Below are 19490 nucleotides of genomic sequence, written 5' to 3' on the forward strand. Positions count from 1 at the left end.
TGGGTCCAAGGCTGTGGTTGCAGACTCAAGAGACATGTATATTAAGAGGTTAATCATGTGAACACATTGCAATGACTAATCATGCCATGACATAATCATTTTCCTTGCGACAATTGCTTTGAGCTTCTAATGTTGAAGACTGAATGCATAATAAGGCACAGGGTGAGAGCTACAATTACACATTTCTTAGGTTTGAACACAGATGAATGTATAGAAACTATTTTATCAAGTTTTCAACCTTAAAAACCCTCTTGGGTATTTTGGGGGCTGTGGGTGGCTGCATAATATGCCCCCTTAGAAATTGGCCGCTGAAGGTACAAGTGTGCGAAAATTGATAATGAAGCAACATATATATATTCTTTTTTACTCCAATTTGTTCTAAATACTTTATTTCCCCCAATACCCAATTTCACTTGATGTACATATTTCAATTCAAAAACTTGCTTTTGTACTTTTTTTGCCGGTAGAAGTCATCATTATATCTTTTTATAGCAAAGTTGATTGGAATAAAACAAGTAATACATTGATTTAATCAAAATTCAATGTAAAATATTCATTTTTTTTAAGTTTGCAAGGGCAGTATGTAAAGGAGTGAACTGATAATGTCACACACTCAATATTCCTCTTGTATTTTTAAATAAAAGTTCATTTTTCATAGATTTTTATTTTAAAAATTCTCAACTGAATCGCAATATATAATGTGGTTTTGCAGTGGGTAGTAAAATGACTAAATAATTGATCTGCTATAATAAAACACATATATAGGCAGTCACAATTTATTCTCATACCAAAATGTCAAGCTGTGCTTAAAGAACAATTGTATTCATGCATATAATGAATTATCTATGCTGCTACTCATGAAAAAAGTAGTTATACAACAGACAACCGGTTATGTCTCAGTCAGTGTACAGTGAATAGCGAAATTTGTACAACCTACTGAAGTGGACCAAATTGATCACCATTTTTTGAGTTTTCATTTCATATTTTGCAAAATTTTATTTCACTTTCACTTCACTCTCTATTACAAAAAGGAAAAATAAAAAAATACCTATGGTTACTTAAAGGTCAAGTCCACCCCAGGAAAATGCTGACTTGAATAGAGAAAAATCAAACCAGCATAGTGCTGAAAATTTTTATCAAAATTTGATGTAAAATAAGAAAGTTATGACATTTTAGAGTTTCGCTTATTTTTCACAAAACAGTGATATGCACAACTACGTGAGTAAATCGATGATGTCCATCACTCACTATTTCTTTTGCTTTTTTATTGTTTGCATTATTCATTATTTCATTTATTATAGATTTGACAATAGGGACCATCTTGACTGAACCATATAGTATTAAACAATGCTAATTCCACATGCTCAGGGAGGAATTAATCGTATCATTTGACAAAGAGGAGAAAATTAGAATATTTCATATTTCATATAATGAAATATAAAATAAATAGTGAGTGGATGACGTCATCAGTCTCCTCATTTGCATACAGACCAGGATGTGCATATAACTGTTTTGTGAAATTAAGCAAAACTTTAAAATGTCATAACTTTCTTATTTTACATCCGATTTTGATGAAATTTTATGTTGGGGTGGACTTGTCCTTTAATTCAATGAAGAAAAGATGAATCACAACACCCAAAGAAAACCCTAACCTAAACAAATAGGTAAACTATTAAAAAAAATAACTTTGTAACCAATATAAAGACATCCTGCAGCATTTCCAATAGGTATTTTATAAACACCTACGTGTACATCCTTTTTTCTTAAGATAACTTGCACAGAATCTCAAATACCTCTGAAATCCAGTATCCTTTCCAAATACCAATCCCCAAATATTGTGGTCAACACAATGTACCGTTTTCTGCTACAAGGAACAAGGACTTCAAGAAGACAAAAAACAAAATTACACAGCTGTGTGATGTTATCACAATTCAGCATACATGAAGTTTGGTAAGACCCATAGCACCCAAAGCTCTGGGTAGAATTTCATGAAACGTATCTTCAGTGACTTTCACTAACTCATTGTTATAAGCTACTGAAATCCATCCATCTGATTGGATCAGAGCAAAATAGTCAGTGAAACATCAGACTATTTGTATCATGAAATACTCCCCTGATGATACAATATTTCATTCTTCAATATACATATATTTCTTTTTCAAAACTATATATGCACTTAGGATGCTGATCGTTTCCATTGCACACACATTTTTCTATTCGTGAAGAAGTATAAAAGAAACAGAATTCACTCCATTTCTGGCCAGTCTGGTACCTCGACCTTCTGCAGCTCCCCGTCCTGTAATCGATCCAACCAAAGCGAAAACCCGTAAAAGATATTCACCTCCACTCCATTCCTCGCCGCACCATCATCGTCGCTATCATTAAAACCTATAAAGTCTGTATCCATTTCCCCGCTATCGCCAGGACGATGACGATTCCGGAGGGTGGAGTCTCTATCCAAAGAGGACCTCGCTGAAGAGGTGGGGTTGAAAATGCAGTAATGTTTCTTGGAAGGGCGGATGGCAAGAACAGTTCCGACTTCCTTTCCTGGGACTAAGGAACGGTACCAACCCCTATGCTTGTCGATTTGCACAAACTCTAATGGCAAGCTGGATGAAAAAAAGAGAAAATAGAAGAGAGATTTAGAAAATGAACACCCGTATCGAGTGAAATTGAATATTGGCTCTGTAATGACAACACAGATAATCATACACAAGTCCTAAATGTTTTGTTCTGACTGGATTAAAGGGATGATCCAGGCTGAAAGTATATATAGATTGCTAAATAGAGTAGAATTCACTGTGCAAAATGCCGAAAATTTCACCAAAATCGGAAAACAAATAAAATTATTCCTTGAGACCATATATACCTAGTCCTTCTAGTCCACAAAATTTGTAAAGTTCCTTTGATCTGTTCTCATCTTTGCTGTAAAAGTTAATTTTATAGTGATGTTTTCATTCTCTTCAGATCAAAAACACCATTACCTACACTGAACTTGAAATTATGGTCTACCCAAATGCCTGGGGGCTAGAGTTAATGTAAGGGAAGAGAGATCATCACCAACTGTAAAACAACATTCAGACAATAAAAGCTCTCTGTGTGAACTGCCACAAATGTTTAGAGGTCAATCCCGACACTTGCCTGATAACTGCAATGTAAAGCACCTGGAAACACAATATATTATTAAGTGCTTTGTAAATGTAAATAATCATTATAAACGTTGGTGTTGGCATTTTTGAGCTGATGTTGGGGCAATTTTTTTAACATCAATAATGTGAATTATATTGGTCCTTGGACAAATCTCACTAGGTGTTGAGATATCAATAATGTGATATGAATCAGGTGTCATAGACAGGGAGGGTAATCTAAATTCAGCTTCATCACCAAGGTGCAGGGTTGGGCTCAATTACGAGATAATTTATCAATTACGTAATTAATTACACTTGTTGAGTAATTGTAATTGCACTTGATTTGAATCTTTGAGAGGGAAAGCAATTGCGATTTCAATTGAAAAAAAAATGTAATTGACTTAAATTCCTGTCAATTATTTTTCAATTACATTCAGTTACTTTACAATAAACTTAATAATTTATGATTAAATTTCACGACCTTTGTCATTTCAACTGCTTCAGCATCAAGAGTGTAATGGGCAGAATCCGTGCTCTTGAATTGAAATTGGAAATGAATTGTAATTGAACATTTCTTCATTTATGTAATTATAATTGTAATTGAAGAGAGTATTTTAACCCAATCCAGCCAGGATGTAGTGGCTAGTGTTAGTACTGCCACCAACACGAATAACGGCTTCCAACACATTAAAGATAAATTCAAGTTGTGGTAACGATCTCAAAATGACTTTTTACATAATTCAATATAATGACCACCCAAGTGTCTACTTATATGAATAAAAAAATATGTGCCAAAGGAATCTGGAAGAAATTGTGTAATTGCTGAGAAATAAGCAATAAGCAATTGTAATTTAGCTTTTATCAACTACTGTACAAATAGATTTGATAGAACTTTGTAGTTATAAAAGGTGACATACCGTAATGGATAATTTCCAAGTTCTTTGGAAAGCTGTTGGCAGAGCGACTCTCTTGAAGACTCGTTGACCAGTAAGATAAGATGCCAAGATTTCTTCTGGCTTTCTATCAGGTTACTGTACTCGTGTCGGCTAAGCTCTTTTAGGACAATACTCCTTCAAATGACAAAAAGAAAAAAAAAGGAGATAATTATATTGTCCATATGATTATGAGACCCACAATACTGTGTCTCCATAACACAAACCTTAGGGATAGGGACTGATTGTAGAGTTGCTTGTTATTACTGGGGAGCATTTGATCCAACATTTGTTAGTTGATAAGTTGTCAGATCTGACAACTTTCCTTGAATTCAATTGGCTGAGAAGCACTGCTACTATGAAAACTGTTTGATAAAACAGGACTTGTTGGATATAAACATTCTGAAAAATACCCAGATAGCACCATCAATCATACTAACGGAGAGTACAAGCAATCATTAAAGGACAAGTCCAGCCCAACAAAAATCTTATTTGAAGAAAACAAGAAAAATCCAACAAAACATAACACTTGAAATTTCATCAAAATCGGATGTAAAATAAATAAAGTTATGACATTTTAAAATTTCGCTTTATTTCACAAAAAAGTTATATACACATACTGGTTGGTATGCAAATGAGGAGACTGATGACATCATCCACTCACTATTTCTTTTGTATTTTATTACAGGAAATATGAAATATTCTAATTTTCTCCTCATTGTCAAGTGAAACAACAATAATTCCTCCCTTAACATATGGAATCAGCATTGTTTAATAATATATGGATCAATCAAGTTGGTCCATATCGTCAAACTTGTAAAAAAAATGAAATATTGTATAATTCAAACAATAAAAAACAAAAGAAAAAGTGAAAGAGGGACATCATTGACTGTCTCATTTGCATGTCACTGAGTTGTGCAAAAAACAGTGCTGTTTTTTTTTAAATAAGCGAAACTGTCCTAACTCTCTTATTTTACATCCGATTTTGATGAAATTTTCAGCGTTATGCTAGTTTAAGTTTTCTCTATTAAATCAAATCAACATTTCCTGTGGTGGACTTGTCCTTTAAGTTTCATGTGGCCTAGATGAGCGAGAAAATAGGCAAAACAAATTTGCCAAGTGTTTTTGAACATCAAAAATGTTTTCATTAAATATCTTTCATCATTCTTAAGGAACAATTACAAGATACCTAGGGCCCTTTATTCCAAAGAATACAGATGTCAGCTCAAAATATTTTCTTACAAGGAATTCATCATTCATGCATCATTTTATTGATAACTGTGCATATCTCTTAGTTTCCAAAATGATATTGTTTACATTTCCTGCAAGAATGTTTTCAGCATTAGTCCAAATGCCTTTGAACATCCAAAAAAATGCTCTTATAACATTTCTTTCACCAAACTGATATAACTGAAAGTGATCAATGCGCTACTAAAGAGACATTGGTGAGAAAATGAAGATTTCAAAAAATCTAATATAAGAAATTGGCATTTCATGGCCTAGTTGCATAAAAGTTACTATTATAGTAACTTTGCCATCCAATTGTTACTCCCATGGTAACGATGCTAATCAGCCAATCAGAATCAAGGATTTCAGGGAAGTTACCATTGGAGGGCAGAGTTACCATAACAGTAACTTATGCAACAGAGCCCTGAAGGAGCAGTAGTAAGAGAAGATTTGCCATATTTTGCTAAGCAAAACATGTAAGCCCCAAATGATGTCACAAGTAGAACACTACAGAATAATGAAAACTACTCTACTCACCTACTAGCTCTGGGCTGAGTTCGTTCACCTCTTGAATGCCGTGTTTGATCTTGTGATTGGTTAGAATCATATTCTTGGCTTGCTTCATTTGCTTCTTTTCTGAAATATACAATTATGATGGACAATGCAATGTCATTGATATATATTTTTCTATTTCACCCTATTTCTTAAAGCTGTAAGAACATAAAGGATGAAAATAAGCTTGTTGTTGTTAATAATGAGAGGATATTTGGAAGGGGTTTTTGCTGTGAGTTTGGGATGAATCAGACCACCAATAATCACATGGACAAAACCAGATGTAATAGTTTGCTTTGATGATGGTGATGATAATAATAGGCATTTATATAGCGCCATCTATCTAGAAATATTCAATTCCGAGGTGCGTTGTTATTATTATTATTACCCTGGCTTTAGCTCGAGCCGCCTTTCAGCGCTCATGCATTCAAGGAATTAATCCTGCCGGGTACCCATTCACCTCACCTGGGTCGAGTGAAGCACAATGTAGATAAATTTCTTGCTGAAGGAAATAACGCCATGGCTGGGATTCGAACCCATGACCCTGTTTCAAAGTCAGAAGACTTATCCACTGGGCCACAACGCTCCATGATTCATGATTGGTAACCCCCCTCGTCCTGTAATCCATGATTCACTCTCTGCTCTCCACCAAATTCTTGCTTCATCCTGACTAAGGTGCATCAAGATGATGAAGATTAAAGCACCGGTCTTTCTAATTCTCCTGCCCTCCTATCTCAATTCTCCTTCTTCTCTTCTTCTCCCCACTGCCATTGTCCTAATCTGTCCTACCCCTTCACTGAAAATTTTCATCCTTCCTCCCTCCCCCTCCTCTTCTTAGATAACTAATTCATTGGAAGAAAAAACATCATTGCGGCATAGATAAACGTGATGAGTTTACACAGAAAGGCATGGTTACATGCGTACAAACATTAGAATACACTAAGAAACATAAGTCCAAAAGTAAATTACATATTGCACATTATTCTGTATACAAATTGCATTTTATTATGATAATAAAATAGGAAAATATCATAAAAACTTTAATTGAACAAGATGACAATTTGTACAAGGGTTATTTTCAATTTGAGAGAATGGTTAAAATCAAGGTTGATGAGAATTCCATTCTTTTCACCAAACTGTCCTCATACAATAATAATTTTAAAAGTATATATTTCTATAGCACCTTATTCACAAGATACACAGAGCAGAGCTGCCAACCTGAACAAGAACATTTCAGTATTTTCAAGGCTGAAAATCAGTATCTTGGTGAGGAAATTAGTATTTTCACAGGAATTCCATAGGACAATACATAAACTGAAACAAAATCAGTATTTTGCATGAAAAAAACCATCAGTATTTTTCTCTATTTTCCGTACTGAATACAGAAAATCAGTACTACTTGGCAGCTCTGAAAGAGCTTTGAGATGCCATCCCTGGTAGGCATAGGAGATATTTATAAATCCCCAGGTAGTCACTAGTGAGAGTATTGTTTTAAATACAAAAAATACATTATATTATAATAACTCCATCGATGTCAAGAATACGACAATCATGGATTGTTATCACCATGGTAACAGTAGCTTACCCTCCTCCACCAAAGAGACCAAGCAATGCTAAGACAAAGCAGCCCATGTAAACAAACATGATGATCATCAGAAGACTACTGTTTTCCCTGCGTGGTAAAAAACAAAATCATATCACAATCGTTCGTTTAAAAACCTCCATAATTATGTCGTCTTGGATAACGAGTTGTGTTTTTTAAACCTATGAATAGTTGTTTGGAAACCACTTCATAATCATAGCTTGTATATTTTCCTTTATCTACTTTATTTACCAAATCACCTATCTTTAACACTGATATTAAGTCATCACTTTGCCACATTCCTTTTTTTTTTGGGGGGGGGAGGATAAGTGGGTAGGGTTTTTATTATCATGGTTGTTATTTTGTCTTTTTTGTGTAACTAACTTGTGTTTATGTGATTTGCAATCACTTAATAATCATTTGTGAATTTTCTGATTTATTTCAATTTGTAATAAAAACAGAATTAAAAAAAAATCAATTCATTTTCCCATAAAGCTCAATGTTTATGTGTCCAAAATCTTCCACATGCAAGTTGACCATATTTACCAAGATTTTGGTTGGCTTAAAACTTATTACAACGGTCATAAAAATTGGTCCAGCCACACAAAGCAAAATATGATCAATGCATTACATCATTAACTTAATTCATCTGATAATGATAATATAATATTCTGCTTTTATATAAAGCTTAATACATCGGAACAATGGGTCTAAATGCTTCACAGATATATTATTACCCCAGTCATCAGATTCCCGCAAACAATGCATGCACATCCTCCACTCCCTGGGGAGTATCCAGTCAGTCCCCAGTGAGGGGTACACAGTACTGGACAAGCTACAATGACTTTCACATCCCATTCAGCACCAGGGTCAAGAGTGGCAAAGTGTGGATTAATGCTTTGCCAAAGGATGCCAGACCGCGGTGGGATTCGAACACACGACCCTCTGTTTACAAGGCAAGAGTCAGAACCACTACATGGCTCCCCGACACACTGGCCTTTCCTTGTATTAAGAAACTATTTGAAAGAAATTTCTTCTTCTGGTTGCATTGGCTTATTAAACTCTTTATACACACAAACAATAAAACAAAGGAAGGCGTGGAGTTGTTTAAGTCTTATATTGATTATGAATATAGCCTTATTGTATATCAGTGGAAAGGTAATGATGTGGGGATTAATATTTGGTCATTCAAAAATAATGAAAATAATACATAAGGTGGACAATGCCTCTCCGAAATATGCCTCACATCGGTCTTTGAATTGACTCGAATTTGAAGACGTGCATGAGTGTACGAGAGACGTGATTGGCTCTCTCACGTCAAGCTCCACTTGCATGCAAAACCTGTTGCGAGGGTACGTTTTCTGCACACTGTCACTGAATACTTCGATCATGAAATGAAAGAAAACCCACAAGTTTATCTAGATTTGGATTTTAAAATTGATCATTTTGAAGATGAAGAGAATGATGGTGAAGTTTCTAGCTCTAGAACGACAAAGTGACGACGAGGGAGGTAAATTAGGGGAATTACACTGGTGATGATGAGTCGGATAATTCAACTTGCATGCCGATTCGCTACCAACTCATTAAAAGTATAATTTGAATAATTATAACTTTAGAGTTATCTTACCATGATGATCGGAATAAGAAGTTGTAGGCCGAGTTAAACATGTCTGCCATCTTTTGCATTAATTCCCTGAACTTCTGTATTGGCCATGCCTGCAGGAGTAGAAAATATGGAATACAAGTGGAATGCCTCTGGCCATCTCACCTGCATCACGCGATTCAACATAGCAGCAGTGCTGACTTTGAAAACTACTTTAACTCTCACAAGATGTTCAGTGATACTTGGTTACTCTTATTTCCACGTTTTATGAACTAGACCAATACACTTACAGAGATAGGATGGTAATTCAACAAATGCCCCCAATGTGGCCAAATTCATTGACCTCACATGACCTTTGACCTTGATCATGTGACCTGAAACTTGCACAGGATATTCAGTGATACTTGATTACTCTTATGTCCAAGTTTCATAAGTCAGATCAATAAACTTGCAAAGTTATGATAATTCAACAGATACCCCCATTATGGCCAAAGTTCATTGACCTTTGACCTTTATACTGGGAGCTATTTCAGATACTTCTTTCCCTATTTTTTTAGACTTTTGTCATGAAAATGAAAAAAATGACAGTTGAATAGGAGATATCATATCATGAAAGAGAGAGAGAGAAAAAAGAGATTCCAAAATGAAAAACTCCATTCTCAACAAGAATATTGTCCACATGGAACCTTCATGAAAAGTCTTTGTCCAGTCAAGGTCACATTGCATAATGGTAGCCAATCCAATGGTAACTAACAGAATAACAATGCTCAATGACTAATCAAAATAAAGGATTCTATGAAAGTTATCATAATATTATCTTTCATGTAACAGGGCACAGGTGATGTCAGAAGGGACCAAAGAGGGGACAAAAGTATTTGTAAGTCATTTTGGATTTTGACTATCTAATCTCCCTCCCCCCCTCACAATCTACCATTAATCTTCACAGCCTTTACTTACTGGTGCGTTTTCATCATTGAACTGTGGCAGGATCACTTTATGGGTAAACTTGGAAGTTCCATCATTGAGTCCGTACAGGAATTCCTTGATCCCTCTTCGTTCCATGGTGATATCTTGGCCCTCCCAGCCATCGGGCAGCCAGGCCAGCCGGACCTGGTTCCCTCGCTGTCTCCAAACGACGGCAACCTAAAAGGAAATTCAAAACAGAGATAATTCTCTTTTTAATGTCCGGGCACGCATACATTCGTAATTCCGGCGCTTCGTTATTCTGAAGGTCCGGATATTCTAAAGGTTCCTTATTCCGAAGGTTCGTATTTCTGAAGGTTCATAATTCCGAAGGTTCGTTAGTCCAAAAACGAAATGAGGTTCGTTAGTCCAAAAACAAAGTGAGGTTCGTAATTCCTAAGGTTCGTTAATCCGAACACAAAATGAGGTTCGTTAGTCCGAAAACGTAATGATTAACGAACCTTATTACGTTTTCGGACTAACAAAACTTCGAAACAAAGAACCTTATTTCGTTTTCGGATTATCATCGAACCTTCGGAATAACGCCACAAATGTTCGTATTAATGAACCCTTTTACGTTTTCGGATTAACGAACATCGAGGTATAGGCAATTTACGTGTTTCGGAATTACGAAGTGTAACCGTCCGAGCCACAACTTTCTTGCATGAATCATGCAAGCGGCTTTTCATTAAAAATCCTTACATTTCATCATCTAGGCAGAGTAATACAAAATGTGGGAATACCACTATGAAAAGAATATGCAAAGCGCCTGTATATAGGCATCCTACTAAAAGACGCTGCACAGACCAATAACAAGTTGCCTGAAACATGAACATGTTAAGTACCATACAATTATACTTTGGTTTTTGATAGGCAAAGGAACAAGGAGCAGTTAAACATGAGAGAGAAAAAAAATGTTTATTTTAATAATAATTTTAATGTCAATTGTAATTTCTTTATAGAATGATTAGATAATCTACACAGAACCTCGTTACTTGATTTCAGTATGAAGAGAGGCATTTCCTAAATCTTTGTATCAATTCAGTAAAACTTGCATGATCTTTTAAAGACACAAGTGCATCAATTTCTGTACTAGAAGATGCTTGCAACTCTGAATCTGCAGCACAATATACACTCACAGGAACAGCATGTTGAACTTCGACCTCTAAGCCTTCCATAGCCATTGCTACCTGCTCCTGTCTTTCAAGCAGCATGTATGTCACCTTGGCTTGGTGTGGCCACGATGGCGTAGTCATCACCATGTTTCTGAAGGAAGCTCGGAATGGCTCGTGCTCTGGAGTGGCTTTGGTGATCTGGATGATGCATAATCTGAAATTGAAATGCAATCATAATTTAATAATAGGCATTTATTTAGCCCCATCTTTCTAGAAATTATTTATTCTGAGGCACGTTGTTGTTATTATTACTACCCCGGCTTTAGCTTGAGCTGCCTTTCAGCACTCATGCATTTAAGGAAATAATCCTGCCGGGTACCCATTCACCTCACCTGGGTCGAGTGCAGCACCATGTGGATAAATTTCTTGCTGAAGGAAATTACGCCATGGCTGGGATTCAAACCCACGACCCTCTGTTTCAAAGTCAGAGGACTGATCCACTGGGCGAAAACGCTCCATCAATTTGGTCAACATCGGATCCTGGATAACGCATTGTTTATTACACATGTGCCAGTTGGTTGTCCAACCGCCTCTTGGATGGGAAGACATGCATTCGATCCCTAGCTGAATGATACCAAAGACTTTAACATGGGACCAATGCTTTTAGCCAGGTGCTAGGTATTTCAGAGCAGAGGAGGGTAATGATGAAATGCAGGGCCGACATTACTTGTATTATACTAGACTGAACCTTCCAGAATGATGCTAAAGAAGTCCTAAAAACCATTAGAAAAAAAGTTTACGAAAATCATATATCTACAATCATATATAAATATGAATTTTCAATAACCGAATTGTGATAAGAAATTAACTTTTTATCAAAATGCTTGTTAACAACATAAATTCTTATCTGCAAAGATCATTAAACTTTGCCTCATGGAAATATGAATGGCCAAGAATCTAATTAGCACACAAGTGTCACATGTGTCATTGGATCACAATTATAAACAGCTTCATGATTCAACCTTTGTACTTACTTTCTTCCTACTAAGGATGGAGACTCGGGACACATTTCTTCAAAGATAGTTTGAGAAGAGAGCCTGGGAAAGGAGAGATACTTGTTGTAGTTGAGTAAATGATGCAGTGATTCCACAGTCATATGTCTCTCCTGGAAAGAAAAAGAAAATCACATATCACAACTATTCAATTTTAAGTTCATTTTCCCTGCATGCCATTTTAATTCCAATTCTTATTTTTTGAAAATATCTCTAGACAACCTGACGGGAAACTCCTTAAGCACTTCATACAAATATAAAAATATCTACAGCATTTTGAAAATGGTATTACTGATGAATGCATTTATACACTGCGTAATACATGCAATTGAAATGAGTAGAAAATAATGATAAATAGATCAAACTCTGAGAACGATAACTTATTTATATGTTATAACCAGTGAGTTGGCTCAGTTGGTTGAGCATCCGTCTCACAACCGGGAGGTTAGGGGTTCAAACTCACGCTGCGTCAGACCAAAAGACATTAAAAGATGGGAGTTGCTGCTATCATGTTTCGCATTCAACAATCGAGTGGATACAGCCTCATGGACCTGGCATAACACAGCGGCTGCTGGACCCATGATCAATTGGGCAAAACAAATTTTCGGAGTATTTCATTTCATGTCTATTTCGAACAATAAAAAATGGATTTTCATCATTATTTACAATAATTAGACCAATATAGTGTGTCCTGTCTTCAACTGATTTTGTTTGCATGTACATGCATGCTAAATAATTGAGATGGTAATGATTAACAGCTCCATAACTGGAATAATCAGTAGTTCTGTTGATAAAAAAAGGACTTTTCTTAAAGCCATGCATGCATATTTCCTTGGGTGAAATTTTGTGTTACTTGGATAATTGTTACTGCAAGTCTGACTTGTTTCTATGATAAAAGAGGTGTGTTCATGAAAAAAAAGGCCCAGTACTCGACAGAATATAATACACTTTCAGTATCAGTCAATTATAGGGGGAAATAAGGGAGCAGGAAATTCATTGTTCTCAGAACAATAAGTGAAATCAACAACAAAAAAGATGCCACTAATCCCTAATCCTACCTTGGACTAGACTTACACTACATCCTGGTAAAACAAAGATCAATACTAAAGCTTTTACAGCTTTATGTATGGTACATGGATGTACACAGAAGTGAGCTTGAATGACAAAGATTCTATAAATGCTGACTCCATCCAATTATTTAGAGTATAGGGCAATTCCATAAAATATGTAAGTCCGACCCCCTATATTTTGGACCTTCATGAGTTTTTCTGTCTCTGATTTTTGGTTCTTTTGAAAGTCTGTATTGCTGTCAAATGACCATGACTTGGCCAGTTTATTGAGTGAAGTAAGACTTTTGAAAAATGGGGGTAGGATGTACAAAAAGGTTGATCATTTTATGGAATTTCCCTATAGATGATCGGAAGACATAAGATGATAAGCAAAAATGCTGCTAACATATGACACAAATTTCATTAGGTACATAATATGCAACCTTATAATAAAACTTACCTCGACCATGTCCACATTCTCTTCGATATTCTCTTTAAACACCAAGACCGTTCCTGCCTTGTGCTGCATGCCGACGTGCTTCAGAACCTCATTCGTGTTGGAATACTTGGCAGAGGTAAAGCCAAACGTCTGGTACTCGCTGAATGCCAATGCGCCGACCTTGAAGATGATGGGAATGTCTCGTTTCTGGGAATACAGCAGAACCCGGGGCTTGTTCTCATTGTAGAAGTTAGCAAAGAAGTCTCGATAGTTGTTATTGTTGACCTGTAAATAAGCAAAATATGCTTTTGAAAGATAATGCACTGATTATCAAATAATAGATTTAATCAGCCCATTTATTGGGAATAAATAAATCTCTCCAACAGAAAATTTGACTTAGATGAGCACTGTAACTATCACATGCTATGCATCTACTTAGGCCACGGATATTTAGGAGACTTTCATGTATGTAGACTTGCTCGTACTTATGCTTTGAAGATGAATTTAATTCAATTCAAATAAAAATTATTAAATTCATCACAGCTAGAAGCTGAATAGATTCGTTGATCAGCAATAGAGCACTAGTTATATAATGTTCTTTAATGATATTGGTGCATGATAGAATTGAAATCAAGAACACTTAAAGTAGACCTCTCATTACAAAAACTTGATTAACCTTATGTCCAAGTTTCATGAACTAGGCCCATATACATATACTTTCTAAGTTATGCTGTCATTTCAAAAACTTAACCTTCAGTTAAGATTTGATGTTCATGCTGCCGCCGTCGCAAAAGCGGCACCTATAGTCTCAATCTGCTATGCAGGTGAGACAAAAAGGCATACATGTTGCATTTATTATAATGCCCATATATCTTTGCTGTGGAACATGAATAACGCTGCTGTAAGACTTACCTCTTGAATCAGACTGCTTGGCACCAATCGATCCACAAAGTCCCTCATGGCCCTCAAGGTCACACTGCCCTGACCATAGTCCTTCACTTGACCATCAATGATACCAGCAATGGCTGGACGATGGCGAATCCCTAGGACAGATGACAGCCGGCGGTCACTGTCAATGTTGACCGTTCCCACACCTACGCCTAGATTGGGAAAAGAACAGACTTGGTGTGAATCCAACGACATATTGCACAAAATCTTGTGAAAATATAACAAGTGGAATGCCTCTGGCTGTCTCACCTGCATCACGCGGTTCAATATAGCAGCAGTGCTGACTCTAACTCGCACAAGATGTTCAGTGATACATGGTTACTCTTATGTCCACTTTTTATGAACTAGACCAATAAACTTACGGAGATATGATGGTTATTCAACAAAAAACCCCAACATGGCCAAAGTTCATTGACCTTACATGACCTTTGACCTTGATTATGTGACCTGAAACTCGAACAGGATGTTCAGTGATACTTGATTACTCTTATGTACAAGTTTCATGAATCAGATCCATAAACTTTCAAAGTTATGATGGTAATTCAACAGATACACCCTATTCGGCCAAAGTTCATTGACCTTTGACCTTGGTCATGTGACCTGAAATGCACACAGGATGTTCAGTGATACTTGATTACTCTAATGTCCAAGTTTAATGAACTAGACCAATAAACTTTCAAAGTTATGATGGTACTTCAACAGATACCCCCAATTCGGCCAAAGTTCATTGACCCTAAATGACCTTTGACCTTAATCATGAGACCTGAAACTTGCACAAAATGTTCAGTGATGCTTGATTACTATTATGTCCAAGTTTCATGAATCAGATCCATAAACTTTCAAAGTTATGATGGGAATTCAACAGATATCCCCAATTCGGCCAAAGTTCATTGACCCTAAATGACCTTTGACCTTGGTCATGTGACGTGAAACTCATGCAGGATGTTCAGTGATACTTGATTAACCTTATGTCTAAGTTTCATGAACTAGGTCCATATATTTTCTAAGTTATGATGACATTTCAAAAACTTAACCTCAGGTTAAGATTTTGATGATGATTCCTCCAACATGGTCTAAGTTCATTGACCCTAAATGACCTTTGACCTTGGTCATGTGACATGAAACTCTAATAGGATGTTCAGTAATACTTGATTAACCTTATGGCCAAGTTTTATTAACTAGGTCCATATACTTTCTAAGTTATGACGTCATTTCAAAAACTTAACCTCGGGTTAAGATTTGATGTTGACGCCGCCGCCGCCGTCGGAAAAGCGGCGCCTATAGTCTCACTCTGCTTCGCAGGTGAGACAAAAATCCATCAAACCAATTTTATACAGGAAATCAATCGATATCTACTCTAACACGTCATCATCCAAAGTATCATTTTTTTCTTACGTAAACTGTTGTTTCTACTTTTGCTCATTAAATGCTGATATTTTTTTAACGTATGTTTTCATTTCGGAATCCTGGAAAATAAGAGAATATTGAATTGAAATGAATATCAATGTATTGCATTGCATTGAACATTTAAAGATTAAGACATCCTCATGTCAAAATCAGTATATAAAATATAATAAAACAAATAAATGGACCTACAAAACACAATGAAATTGAATCTGGGTGATCTTAGTCTACAAATGTAGACCCACATCTGCAGTGTGTGTACCTCAGCTGATTCAACGAGTCTGCATAGCAGACTAGGTCTACTGAGGCTGCAGAAGTAGCTCGCTTCGCTTGCCCTTTCAGGCTGGTTTGTTTCGCAAACCAGCAGATCCCACCTCACGAGCCATTCAGAGTCTGCATAGCAGACCAGGGTGATCTATCCTCAATCTTGTTCTTACCCCATGACTCGATTTCTGGAGCAATATCCGACCATATCCTCTCTATATTCATGCAGTTGAAGCAGAAGCTTCCAGTCACGAATATCAGGTAGGGTTTGTTGCCGCTCTGTGGTAAGATACCATCTTGTAACCTGGAAAGCGTCACTCTACGAGGGTCATCATTTCTAGATTGCTGGAAGCCAAAGCCGCCACCAAAGCCATTAAAATGCTGCTGGAAGAAGGGATCACCAAATGGGTCCTGTTGCCTGCGTGGGCTGCCGTTAGGATCGATGGACCCAAATTGGTCATACTCTCTCCGTTTTTCATCGTCAGATAAGATCTGTAGTCCCAAATGTGAAGACATGGTCAAAAAGCATGCTCTTAATTTCTACCGTTCTGGGAGTTTGAATACAGACTGTGTGCTACTATTATTATTATTATTATTATTTTATTTGGCAATTAAAAATACATAAATTATAATACAATACAAATCACATAAACAATAGGACATAGTACAAAGGACCTGGAATAGAGATGAAGGGGCTGCCTGGGTTTGGAAAAGGTTAACTGAATTACCATGGCCCACAGGCCTTCCTTCCCACACCCCTTCACCTCAATCCAGGTCAGTTAAGAATATAAAGAAAGAAACATATAAACTGAAACTGGCAACAGTTAATCTGAGGGAAACAAGTGTACCATGGATCAATCAGCAATCATCATTTCAATTGATTCATTGCAATATAAATAATTAAAGAAAAGAAAAAAAAATAATGCAGTAATTTGACTTGACTATGTACAAAAAATTATCTAAACAGTTTCGAATCTTAATTTACAACTTTATTATTGGAGGACACTCTGCAAGAGCTTGACTACAATTTACACCTCTCCTAATTCACATAATTCACATAATTCTCCTAATTCACATATATATATGAAAGTTGAACACATTCCAATGGTCCCACTCTGAAATGATTCGACTCACCGATAGTCAGACTCACCTACAATTTGTCTAAATTCTGTTGAACATTAATTAATACACTGCAAACAGATCTTTTTACTGCTTCTAATGTAGGAATCCTTCTTTGTCAAAAGATGAAAAGGTGCATTTGATGATTCCCAGTTTCCTATTTCCTGCAGTGACTACCCTTCCACCTTGCTGACTAAACTTGAGCTTAGCTGGCCTCTGGGGCCCGTTGCAGAAAGAGTTGCAATCAATCGCAACTCTAAAACTCCTTTGTAACTTGATTTTCAACCGATCAACGGCGCGCATTTGGGACTTGCGATTGATTTTTTGGCTTGCGTTTAAACGCAACTCTTCCTGCAGCGGGCCCCTGATGCACAAAAGCCTTGGATTTAATTCTTGGCCAGAGTCAGAACTCGCTATGCTGTGCCCAAGAGAAATGTTTTTTCTAAATTGCTAAATCACAATTTTTAGGATATAGTGACAGAAAGGTCAGTCTAGGGAAAACAATCCAACCCAGCTGTAAATATCTACGTCTGATTAATACAGATCTCTATAACCTACAACACCTACTTACCCAATTTACAGATACTGTCACTTAGAAAGAGGCTGCTTTACAGAGAATCAAGTCATGCTTTTAAACATGTTCTACTTTCTGTGAATTCAAGTACCAATCTTGTTGCACATAAACTCTGAAATAGCAACTGATTACAAGCACAATATGATATCAATGAATTGAATTGAATTACCTCATAAGCTTGCTGAATCTTGATGAACCTATCCGAAGCATCAGGGTGGTCACTCTTATCTGGATGCCTGCAATGAGCAATAAAGGGATATACATTAAAAATGTAACCCAGAGAGGAACACAACTTTTATAAATAAATAAAACTACACTTCTTGTAAAAAAGCTTCATAGAATATGAATTTTCACCCAAAAAACATTTGATAAAAAACACCATGCTCATTGACTTCAAATGACTCTTGACATTGACTTGCTCATTATACAAATAATGAATCACTCATTCCATGAACAAGGTTATGATATAACCTTGTTGTCAGTTATATCTCCATGTGTGGCAAAATAAGGGTGGCAATGTTTGGCTTATTTTCTCTTTTTGTTTGGGGCAAATGCCTGATTTTTTTACACTGACAGTTTCCATTCCATCTATTATTTATACAACTTGGCTCTTATTTAAATTTGACACTTTAAATAATTTTTTTCTTAATCAAAAACAGAGATAAAAAAATGAAAAATTTCTGGCCATATTACTTTCCACCAATAGAGGGCGTACACAAAAATATGCCCAAAATTCAAGTTTTTGAGCACTCTAGTGAATACAAAAATTATTCCCAAGTTACTAATGTAAAAATAAATTGCAACTGTATGGAAATTAGTAATTTTGGTCACAAAAGTGATATTTTAATTATTTTTTTAAAGTGTGTGCTCTGTACAACATTGGCATACCATAGTCCTACCTGAAGATTCCCCACAGGCAGGATGGTAGCAGTGAACAAGTGTAATGAATGTTTAAGAGTGCAATGGACAGAATACTTCGAGGTGAAAGATGATCCATTCAATTAGCCGAGTTGAATGGATCAATATTTCATCTTTCACCGAATGAAGTATTCTGTCCATTTTTTCAAGTATTGAATTCATATTTTTAGTGTAATCCAAAGACAAAAAAGAAGGCTTCAAAAAGATAAAGTGTCCGGACAGCCGACCCATTGGCATTGCATCCTACACGGTACACGAACGCGGCTCACAAGCTCACTCACACGATATTTAATACGTGGGGCAATAATAAAACGACAATCAGTGCAAACAATAGTTACCATTCACGGGCGAGCTTCTTGTAAGCACGTTTAATCTCCGTCTGAGAAGCTGACTTCGAAACTGATAAAGTTTTATAGGGATTCAGGGAGCACTCAAACAGACTAGCAGATAAGATGATCAGTAGGAGGATGTAAAGCGCTATTTTCGCCATTTTGTTCAGAGTTATTCGGGGATTTTTGCCAAATTCTGATACTGAATAGTCTTGCTTCCAGTCTTAAATCCAAATAAGAGTGGGTGGAGCCAGGCGGGGAAAAAATAATGTAGGCATCAGTGCAGTGGACG

The 19490-nt window shown here is 36.4% G+C and overlaps 1 protein-coding gene across 2 annotated transcripts; it reads right to left on the bottom strand.

The window, feature by feature from the left end:
* Nucleotides 1-1590: 1590 nt before the first annotated feature.
* LOC121427824 (dnaJ homolog subfamily C member 16-like) lies at nt 1591-19456 on the bottom strand. Of its 2 annotated transcripts, none has more exons than XM_041624391.1 (13): nt 19208-19456; nt 18121-18187; nt 16432-16750; nt 14555-14742; nt 13664-13927; nt 12137-12267; nt 11127-11316; nt 9982-10167; nt 9049-9137; nt 7425-7511; nt 5825-5923; nt 4046-4195; nt 1591-2609 (listed from the first exon to the last, which is right to left on the bottom strand). In XM_041624391.1, exons 1-13 carry the CDS (start codon nt 19357-19359, stop codon nt 2246-2248), a joined length of 2286 nt encoding a protein of 761 aa, XP_041480325.1. In that variant the 5' UTR covers nt 19360-19456; the 3' UTR covers nt 1591-2245. The 2 variants fall into 2 exon arrangements, with proteins under 2 accessions (XP_041480325.1, XP_041480324.1); XM_041624390.1 differs by having other exon boundaries at nt 1592-2609; nt 4046-4198.
* Between the last annotated feature and the right edge of the window lie 34 nt (nt 19457-19490).

Source organism: Lytechinus variegatus, chromosome 14 (assembly GCF_018143015.1).
Source record: "Lytechinus variegatus isolate NC3 chromosome 14, Lvar_3.0, whole genome shotgun sequence".
NCBI classification, from domain to species: domain Eukaryota; kingdom Metazoa; phylum Echinodermata; class Echinoidea; order Temnopleuroida; family Toxopneustidae; genus Lytechinus; species Lytechinus variegatus.

What these genes read in the sequence shown, in the direction of transcription:
- LOC121427824 (XM_041624390.1), bottom strand. Translation starts at nt 19,359, where the DNA reads ATGGCGAAAATAGCGCTTTACATCCTCCTACTGATCATCTTATCTGCT. An exon ending in CAAGCAGTCTGATTCAAGAG is followed by an intron (nt 13,928 to 14,554) that starts GTAAGTCTTACA and finishes GCTTATTTACAG; the next exon opens with GTCAACAATAACAACTATCG. An exon ending in TTCTTATTCCGATCATCATG is followed by an intron (nt 7,512 to 9,048) that starts GTAAGATAACTC and finishes TTTACCACGCAG; the next exon opens with GGAAAACAGTAGTCTTCTGA.